At 37.6% G+C, this 10,829-nt stretch overlaps 1 protein-coding gene across 3 annotated transcripts; it reads right to left on the bottom strand.

The window, feature by feature from the left end:
• Nucleotides 1-3,639: 3,639 nt before the first annotated feature.
• PHOSPHO2 (phosphatase, orphan 2) lies at nucleotides 3,640-10,781 on the bottom strand. Of its 3 annotated transcripts, none has more exons than XM_007965295.3 (4): nucleotides 10,501-10,781; nucleotides 9,996-10,028; nucleotides 8,095-8,265; nucleotides 3,640-4,402 (listed from the first exon to the last, which is right to left on the bottom strand). In XM_007965295.3, exon 4 carries the CDS (start codon nucleotides 4,374-4,376, stop codon nucleotides 3,651-3,653), a length of 726 nt encoding a protein of 241 aa, XP_007963486.1. In that variant the 5' UTR covers nucleotides 4,377-4,402; nucleotides 8,095-8,265; nucleotides 9,996-10,028; nucleotides 10,501-10,781; the 3' UTR covers nucleotides 3,640-3,650. The 3 variants fall into 3 exon arrangements, with proteins under 3 accessions (XP_007963486.1, XP_007963489.1, XP_007963487.1); XM_007965298.3 differs by having other exon boundaries at nucleotides 8,095-8,229; nucleotides 10,501-10,767; XM_007965296.3 differs by lacking the exon at nucleotides 9,996-10,028 and having other exon boundaries at nucleotides 10,501-10,767.
• Nucleotides 10,782-10,829: the final 48 nt, after the last annotated feature.

Genomic DNA, 10,829 nt, shown 5'->3' with positions numbered 1-10,829 from the left:
AGCCAATAATTATCTCTTAAACTATTGCTTATGTTTCATTTTCTTTCTCCTCTTGGGACATAAATTTCCTCTGTTATATCTTCTTACTAAATCTATGTCTCAACTTTTGTATTTTTATTATTTTGTCTCTCTGCATCATTCTGGATTTTTTCTTGTAACTTGTGTTCATTCACCAATTCTTTCTTCAGCTATGCCTGTTCTGTCAATTCTATCCATCAAGCTCCTAATTTCAATCATGCTATTTTCAGTTCTAGTGTTTTCTTTAAAATTTTTTTTAAATTGACACAAAATAATTGTACATATTTATGACATATATGGTGATATTTTGATACATTTACTGTATAGTGATTAGATCAGGGAAATCAGCATGTTCTTCAACTCAAAGTATTTCTCATTTGTGTTGGGAACATTCAATATTCTCTATTTGGAAATATATATTATTATTAACGATAGTCATCCTACAGTGCAGAAGAATGCTAGAACTTATTTCTCCCATCTAGCTGTTTCATTTTGTTTTTAATATAATTTTCAATGCTTTGCCAAAATTCTTGTAAGTTTAATTTTTCTTTTAAGCTTGTCTCTGAAAACTCCAATATCTGGAGGTCCCTACAGATGTTTAAATAGAAGCTTCTGCTGGTGTTCACTCATGTCTCTTTGTGTGGCTACTTTTTATTGTGTGTTCTACAGTGCACCTGCAAAACTATTTGTACATTTTGAGGCCTAATTTGTTAGTTTTCTACATTGTATAACAATATTACCACAAATCTGGTGTCTTAAGAACAAGACACATTTACTACTTCACAGGTTCTGTGGGTCAGGAGTCCAAGCACAGATTTAGCTGGCTTCTTTCTGTTTCCTGGTCTCAAAAGGCTGCAATCAAGGTGTTAGCCAGAGCTGAGGTCTCAGCTAGGGCTCCACTGAACCGGGATTCACTTCCAAAATAACAAGGTTGTTGGCAATCTTCAGTTCCTAGCACACTACTGGAACAAGGATCTGTTTTCTTGCTGACTACTGGTTAGAGGCCACCCTTAGTTTCTTGCCATGAGGCCCTCTCCAGTGGCTGGTTTACAGCATGGCAGCTTGCTTCTTCAAAGTCAACAAGAGTCTCTCAATAAGATGAATATTAGAATTTGGTGTAATCATGTCCATCTCATCATCTTTGTGGTAGTCTATGAATTAGAATCAAGTCATAGGAGTCTCCCTCCACACAAGGAATACCAGGGGACAGGGATCATAGCGGCCACCTTAAAGTCTGTCTGCTACACCTAGGATGTTAATTTCTTCCTGAAAAGCAAATGTAGATTTGCTTTCGCCATGCATCTGGGAGCTCTAAAAACCTTAGATAACCTCAATCTAATTTCAGAAACTGAGGGTATTTGAAGCTGAGCTGCCATCCCTTTGAAGGCCTGCTTACTTCTGGACCATTGTTACTCCTAATGAGTAGCCATTTGGGATCCTCACCCCAAGTAAGGGAAAGGGTTTACCAGTGTAGGTCCCTTCTTCCTTGTCCCATGAGGTTATCAAAATGGCCATTCAACATCTGAGCAATCACTTACCACTTACAGAACTGGCCAATACAAGGGAAAACGGCTCCCCTAATTTCTGTTTCCTTAGGAATTCTTCATTGTTGCCAGCTCGCTGGTGTCTTCAACCAGGTATTTTTAATTAATTTATTTTAAGTTTATCTTTTTTTTTTTTTTTAAGAGATGGGGTCTCCCTATGTTGCTGAGGCTGTTCTCAAACTCCTGAGCTCACGTGATCCCCTCGCCTTGGCCTCCCAAAGTGCTGGGATTAAAGGTGTGAGCCACGACACCCAGCCCAGATGTTTTTAAAATTTTGTTCAGCTGCCAGCTTTTATAGATATTCTCAGTGAAGATCTAGGACAAATTTCTTGGTCTACCATCATTGTAAATGAAAGCCTTTATTTTTATTTATTGTAGAGATGGGGTCTCCCTATATTGCCCAGGCTAGTCTTGAACTCCTGGCCTCAAGCAATCCTCCTACCTTGGCTTCCCAAACTGCTGGGATTACAGGTGTGAGCCATTGTGCTCAGCCTACTTTTTTATGTCCAGCATTTGGAGAGGGCCACATGGCAAGAAATTAAGTCAGCAAGAAAACAGATTCTTGTTCCAGTAGTTTGCTAGGAACTGAATACTGGCAACAACTCTTATTTTGGAAGTGAATCCTGCTTCAGTGGAGCCTCAGCTGAGACCTCAGCTCTGAACACATCTGAAACACAGATGTGTTTCAACATAATCTAACCTAAAGCAAAACAAAGATTTTTCAACCTAGAAAAAAGATTAGCGAGTAGTAATTATATTGAATATTTCTATTTCTGGAGCTTTCCATAATTTGGAAAATACAATATTATTAAATACTGCATTTTTATGGCTAAAACATGAATCTAGAAATTAGCATGGACTTATAAAACATTTTAGATCAGTTGATATTTGCTAATATCCCTATATGAAAGTCTTAAATATTAAGTATTGCTGCAAATTATATATAGTATTGAATTGCTCAAAACTGCATTGCCAAATATAAACAACACACTGATTAAACTAGCTACTGTAGTTGTCTATGGTGCCAAGATATAAAGTTAGAATATTTGAAGGATATTAATAGTATAATAGTACTTCATTTCAAATGGAAAGTCTGAAATTGATGAAAACTTCAACAATAGATGCTGCATCCCTATCTTTAAAATACACTGGTTTGGGAGGACATTATATAAATTTGGCAGCCTTTTATTCTTATGTGAATAAAGCATCAGGCTTTATTTTTTAAGATCTGTAACTACTGGACATACTTTCAAAATAAGTATCTGGCTGGCCATGGTGGCTCATGCCTGTAATCCCAGCACTTTGGGAAGCCAAGGCAGGAGGATCACTTGAATCCAAAATTTTGAGATCTGTGCAAAGTAGTGAGACCTCATCTCCAATAAAAAATAACAAAACAGCTGGCATGGTGGCGCGAGCCTGTAGTCCTAGCTCCTCAGGAGGCTGAGGCGTGAGGATCACTTGAGTCCGGGAGGTTGGGGCTGCAGTGTGTGAATATCAAGTCACTGCAATCCAGGCTAGGTGACAGAGACCTTGTCTCAAAAGAGGAGGAATATCTAAAAGAATAAAATATGCTTACTTGCTTGAGAAATAAATTTAAAAATATAACCTATCAACCACCTTTAGTGGAGACCACTAGCTGTACCTACCTCAATTCTGTACTTTTTCCCCCAACTTTTCCTGGGCACGTGACTACCTGGAATGAAAGCTGTATTTTCCATCTTTCCTTGCTATTTACAAGTAAGGCATTATGACTAAATTTGGCCAATGATACTTCAATAGAAGTATTGGGTACAACTTCTGGGAAATTTCTTTAGACAGGGAATGTAACTTTCTCACTGCCCTCCTTGCTGGCCAGAGTGCTGCTGTGAGGGCTAGAGCTTCACCAGCAACCTTGGATCAAGGCTTGAATGCCAAGTGCTGAGGTTGGTAGACTAATACAGCAACTTGAAATACTTACTTCTGGAATTCTTTTATGTGAGAGGAAAAAAAAATTCTCTGTCTGTTTTTTTTAAGCCTCTGGTATTTGGGGTTTTAGTTTTATGCTGCTGAACCTAATCTTAAGTGATACACTTTTCAATTGCTGGCATATTAATCCTTTATTAGAAATTGTAAATGAGAAATTATATCAACACCTGAGGACCAAACTACAACAGAATATTCCATAGGCTCAAGATTTTGAGACATTCTGGAAAGAGTTTTCTGTAAGGTATATCCTTTCCGTGGCATGGCAACATCATCATTCTTTAAAAAGGTGACTGGACAGACATCATTTCCACCATCACCAATATAAACAATTTGTGTATAATTCACTCCCTGTTGTAACTGTTTATCTACAAATTCTATCAAAACTACCTTTTTGCAAAGATTCTTTGGGCATCTATTGCAAGAATGAGTATGATAATTTTCTACAGTGAGATGACCACTGCTATTAAAAGCTGCTGGATTTGTAAACACTTTATCAAATACATCATGAAAACTGGCAGCTTTTAAAACCCAATCTATGAAGACCGAATTTGAATCTGAAATAATAATGCAGTCAAATTTATCCTTATTCTTTCTTATAAAGTTGAAGAGTTCCACCATCCCTGGAGTGAAAGGCAATGATGTCACTGCTCTTTTCATTTCATGTTCTCTTACACCTTTATCTCCCAAATACTTAAAGACTCTGCCCATAAATTCTGTCCAAAATCCTTTTTGATAAGAATCACGTAGTTCAATAGGAAGTTTTTTGTTGGGAGCACATTGTACAATCCAAGTGTCACTATTGTCATCTATGATCGTATTGTCAAAGTCAAAAACTAGCAAAATTTTCATGGTTCCAGAAGTAGATTTGGATTATCCTGAAAAAGAAAAAATATTATTCTCTAAACAAACTCTGTTTACATATCTAACTAAAACACTTATTTAATAAACATAACTAAATGTTAATATGTTAAAAGAAGGAATATAAACAAAGTGATTAAGCACTTCGAGACCACTACCTAACCACTTTTCTCTAAGAAGCAAAGTTCATATTTGAGTATTTTAAGTGGAAAACAAAATATATAAAAAGGACATTCATAGTATTATTGTGTTCCTGGGGGTGTGTTTCTTATAGAAGTTATAAGAAAGAAAAAAAAGGCATTCTTACTATGATCACATTATCAATCAAACCACACTTATTTTATTAGATTAAAATATTTACAATCCTCATATTAAATAATAGGTCATGTATAAAGGATTCTCTGTGTACTACCCAAAATCCTGAACAAATTTAACACAGCATGAAATCTTGCAAGATGTAAAATAATTTTTTAAAAAAGGTATTTGCTAACAAAAACAAGTGGGGAAAGGATTCCCTATTTAATAATGGTGCTAGGATAACTGGCTAGCCATATGCAGAAAACTGAAACTGGACCCCTTCTTTACACCATATACAAAAATCAACTCAAGGTGGATTAAAGACTTAAGTGTAAAACCCAAACTATAAAAAAACCTAGAAGAAAATCTAGGTAATACCATTCAGGACACAGCACAGGCAAAGATTTCATGACAAAGATGCCAAAAGCAAATGCAACAAAAGCAAAAATTGACAAATGGTATCTAATTAAACTAAAGAGCTTCTGCACAGCAAAAGAAACTATCAACAGAGTAAACAGACAACTTAGAGAATGGGAGAAAATTTTTGCAATTTATCCATCTGACAAAGGTCTAATATCCAGCAATTATTATGAAGTTGAAAAATTATACCATCCCTGAAGTGAAAGGCATTGATGTCACTGCTCTTTTCATTTTATATTACACCTTTAGCTCCCAAATATTTAAAGACTCTGCTCATAAAATCTGCCCACAATCCTTTTTGATAAGAATCATTAGTTCCTTGTTAAGGAACTTAAACAAATTTACAAGAAAAAACAAATAGCCCCATTAAGAAGTGGGGAAAGGACACAAATAGACAATTCTTGAAAGAAGACAATACATGTGCCCAAGAAATATATGAAAGAAAAAAAAAGCTCAACATCACTGATCATTAGAGAAATGCAAACTAAAGCCACAATGAGATACCATCTTATACTAGTCAGAATGGCTATCATTAAAAAGTCAAAAAACAACCTGGCAAGGTTGTGGAGAAAAAGGAACACTTTTACACTGTTGGCAGGAGTGTAAATTAGTCCAACCATCATGGAAGACAGTATGGTGATTCCTCAAAGACGTAGAGGCCGAAATACCACTTGACCCAGCAATCCCATTACTGGGTATATACCCAAAGGAATATAAATCATTCTATTATAAAGATACATGCATGCATATGTTCACTGCAGCACTGTTCACAATAGCAAAGACATGGAATCAACCTAAATGCCCGTCAATGATAGACTGCATAAACAAAATGTGGTACTTATACACCATGGAATATTATGCAGCTATAGAAAGGAATGAGATGATCTCCTTTACACGGACATGGATGGAGCTGGAAGCCATCATCTTCAGTGAACTAACAGGAACAACAACAACAACAACAAAAACAAACACCACGTGCTCTCATTTATAAGTGGGAGCTGTATCATGAGAACACATGGAATGGAACAACATACACTGGGGCCTGTTGGAGGGTTGGGCGTAGGAGGAGGCAGAGCATCAGGAAAACAGCTAGTGGATGCTGGGCTTAATACCTAGGTGACATGATGATCTGTGCAGCAGAGCATCACGGCACACGCTTACCTATGTAACAAATCTACATATCCTGCACATGTACCCCAAAGTTAAAAGGTAGAAATCAAAAAAATTTAAAAAAGAAGGTATTTAGTTTAAAATCAATTTCTAAATGCCAATATTATAATTAAATAATTGCTGACACTCTATATGATAGTCTAAACAAATTACCTGAGAACTGAAGGCCAATTCTTCTGAACTAGAAGTAACTTGGTTAAGAGTTTTCACATGTTTATCTATATCTGCTCTAGATAGTTTAGCTCTGGGGTGCCAAATAATTTGAATACACCTGAGTAATCATATTGTTTGTGGTGTGACACTTATGTCTCTGTTTTCATTAGAAGATAATGAAAGTGATTAATTATAAATCTCAAGAGAAAAGAAAAGAATAAGCTGGTCAACTGATGGTAAGAATAAACATTATTTATAAAAAATAACTATATAGAATATCCAGAAAAGGATATAATTAATGTGTGTAAATAGATAATAATTTTGAGAGTCATTATATGTCAGGTACTGGCCTAAAAACTTTGCAGTATCATACCATTTAATTGTCATAACCCTATTAAGTAGGAATCATTATTATCCTCATCTTAAAGATGTATAAGCTGGATCTTAAAGTGGTTAGGTGTTAGTAAAGTGCCAGAGCTGGAATCTTAGGTTGATTTGATTCCAAACTTAATGCTTTTGAGTACCAAATTCTAGTGTTAAAAAATAGAATTAAAGGCCAGGCGCTGTGGCTCATACCTGTAATCCCAGCACTTTGGGCGGCCGAGGCGGGCGGATCACGAGGTCAAGAGATCAAGACCATTCTGGCCAACATGGTGAAACCCCATCTCTACTAAAAGTACAAAAAAAAAATTAGCTGGGCATGGTGGTGCTCGCCTGTAGTCCCAGCTACTCAGGAGGCTGAGGCAGGAGAATTGCTTGAACCCAGGAGGCGGAGGTTGCAGCGAGCCAAGATCGCGCCACTGCACTCCAGCCTGGCGACAGAGCAAGACTCCGTCTCAAAAAAATAGAACATTTAATGACTACTCATTAGTTTAAAAATAAAATACTAAGTAGGTCATTTCGGCAGAAAGATATTTAATTCCATAAAAACATTCATTAGTTTCAAAGTACACACTAACTGTAACACCACATCGGTGATACACTTTATAACCATTTTGAGGTTTCTACAAGAAATCCTAAAAAGACAAAGAACCCAAGCAATAAGAAAAAGATCAATTAAAAATGAAAACATGGCATTTAGCCACACATATTCTCCAGTTTATAACAGTTGATACCCAGTAGTGAAGACAGAATAGAGCTCTTGACTCACATAAGACTAAGTATTCTATGTCTCTTAATTTAGAATATCTAGAGAATAATTAACCTACAGGGGTATCACCTGTTGTGTGAATGTGGATGATACATAATATTTTGTCACTCTGGATCCTTGTATCACTAAATGCCTAATCCAGATGCTTCTGACTGGTTCCCTGAGATTTAAATGCAGAATTCACTTTCCTACAGAAACAATGTAATAAATAATAAGGCATAATTGACAATCACATTAGTACTGTAACTAGGCATGTTTTAAATTAAATATGCTTTTTGAGAATTCTGAATTTATAATTAAAACAAATTTCAAATGTAACTCACTGTTGTTTGAAAACTGCCTCAAGCCTAAACTTAATTAGCCACAAATTACTGAAATTCCTGAATTATTAGCCTCAAAATAGCATGAGACTGAGGTAACAGTTCCCCTGCTGATCTGAAAGTGCACTTTGAAAATTTCACATCTTTTTCTATTAGTATTTTCTCACCACTCAACACAAACCTTTATAAAAATACTTACCCAACTTAGTATTTCCAAGACAATCTTACTTCAGCATTGGGATTAGGATAAACAATCACGACAATCTTCAGTCTTAAACACCAGCCAGTTGTTTTCAAACATTACTCCTATTCTATATACAGGGAACAGAGTCTTCTGGTTTGGAGCAAAATAATGGAAACTTCTTAACTCCTAAAATTAATAAAAGTATTTTAAAAGCTTTAACATTTGTATTTTCTAATTATGTTGTTTTTCTTATGTCAGAAAAGTAGCTCTTGGCAATAGGAGAACAAAGTTTTGCTTTCCACTTGGTATTGACTTGGCGTCGAAAATAAGAAATGTTACGTGAAAATGAGTTTTTGTCCAGTGGATAAAATCATAGTGCTAAGCTGACTGAGATTTTTCAGAGTCCATTTTTTTCTTTTTACTTGTTTAATAACAGAAGAATTCCACATTCTGTTGTCAATAGACATTTAGAGATTTAGTGCTGTATTAGAAATTAAAATGTCTCCAAAAATTAAGGATATGCACAAAGATTTAGTTTTAAGAATGTGAATCTATTTTGAAACCAATCTGTTAAAGTTCCAAAAAGAGTTAACTGTTCTCTTCAAAAGCACAATCTATGTCCATTTGGTATGTCTGCAATGTTTCCATAGTGTAACAATATCCTATGTACTTTACACAATGAAAATTAGAAACTACACAGACATCCAAGAATTGGGAAATAATTAAATAAGATATGCATGTGACAGCATATAATAGAATATCCAGCCAGTAAAAGCTAAGATATTCAGTTCAAATTAAATAAGCAAGTCACAAAATAGTGTGTACAGTATAATCCTGTTTTTGTTTTAGAAAATGTTTACATGTGCAGTGGAATGGTTATGGTTGGTTCAACCGTAGTTCACACTTGTTCTACATTAATTTTGTAATAAAATTTTTTTTCTTCTCAGAATAATTTAAACTGTTTCAGATCAGAGTGCATATGCCACCTTATTAAATTTACAACAAAGAAAAAAAAGAGTGGTGGGTATAGGACAAACAACTCTAGATTGACTTGGATTGTGGTTGGAGTTGGAAGCTCGAGTCTGAAGTCAAATTATATCTGACCACCATGTCAAATTGGCAAGTAACTGACATCAAATCATGAGATTCAACACTTTTTGTAACCAATTTTGTTAAAATTCCAGAGAATTTTTGTTGGGGGACAATTCTCCCTGCGTCTCTGGTGGTTGTGCATGTCTTACTGACTGCTCTTTCTTCTATTGTTTCAAGGAGGTTTGTACAGTGGACAGCCTTGAGAAACATGCTTATTTGTCCAAATGATAAAGATCTGGGTTCCCTAAGCTCAGGGCTGCTTTCCTGTAATTCGACATACTCTACATCTAGGTGACTTCTTGCCCACTTTGCATTATCCTGCGGGAACTGGGGCTTTAGGGAACTCAGGCAAAATTGCTGATATACTGGCTACTGCTGGGAGTAATTCATTCCTGAAACGAATAGTCTTCTGTCTTCCATGAAACTGCCAGGCTAAGTTAGCCTGCAAACAGGGTAAAATCTCTGTTCCTTCCCAGTTCTTGACACTTTGGCACTGCAAGCTCCGCCTCCCGGATTTACGCCATTCTCCTGCCTCAGCCTCCTGAGTAGCTGGGACTACAGGCGCCCACCACCACGTCCGGCTAACTTTTTTTGTATTTTGGGTAGAGACAGGGTTTCACCGTGTTAGCCAGGATGGTCTCCGTCTCCTGACCTTGTGATCTGCCTGCCTCGGCCTCCCAAAGTGCTGGGATTATAGGCGTGAGCCACCGCGCCTGGCCCCCAGTTCTTGACTTTTTAAGGTATGCTTCCAAAAACATACCAGCGCTCTATGTGCACAAACTAATTTATGTCTACAAATATTTTCTTAATTATTCCATACTTACCAGCATTATTACGTGGAACATCTGATAGAAAACCTAAAGAAAAATAGCACGACTGTCTGTTAGGACGTTCGTTATTAAAAATCTTTTTGTTCTTTCACTTTGAGAGACTCCAGTTTGGTGCATTATGTGTACACATCAGAGCCAACTTGTTAGTAATGAAGTTATCTGTACATCAATGTATTAGAAAAGGATCTTTTGAAACCAAACGCGCAGCTACTCCTAACAGATTTCTGTGGTCCTGTACTTACCAAGAAATTTAAAATATCTCAAAGGTCCTAACATAAATGTTCTAAGCATATCATTAAGTTTTAACATTCCTATTTTTTAAAAACTTGGCCCCATCTAGTCCTGACCATGCCCCAGAAACCAAAGGATTAAAAAAACGGCGTTTATGTCAGCGAATCCGCGGGTTTTTATGATTAAGGAAGGGCTTTGCTCCTCACATTCCACCCGCGAGGAGATCGGGTACACACACACCACGCCTAGGCCTCGCGCGCTCACACACCTGCCGGCTCCACCCCGAGGGTAGGCATCGGACCCAACCGGAGGTCGTCCCCCGTGGAGCGCGCAGCAGGCGAGGATGGGAGTAGCAGGCAGGGCGGGGGTCCACGGGCTTCTCACTGACCCAGGCCCGCCGTCGGCAGCCGCCCCGGCGCCCGTGACGCTCCTGCGGGTTCAGTCCTTCGGCCTCGCCCCACGCCTGCCCGCTGGGCAGCCCCACTCACAAGCCCAGCTCGCAGGCGCGGGCGCAGGCGCCTCTCTTGTCTAGCCCGACCGCCAACTGCAGCGCCTTCCTTGTTCCTCGGCGACGGCTGGCGTCACTTCCGTCGGCGT

This window comes from Chlorocebus sabaeus, chromosome 10 (assembly GCF_047675955.1).
Source record: "Chlorocebus sabaeus isolate Y175 chromosome 10, mChlSab1.0.hap1, whole genome shotgun sequence".
In the NCBI taxonomy this organism is placed as follows: domain Eukaryota; kingdom Metazoa; phylum Chordata; class Mammalia; order Primates; family Cercopithecidae; genus Chlorocebus; species Chlorocebus sabaeus.
This window is presented reverse-complemented; position numbering and strand designations above follow the sequence as displayed.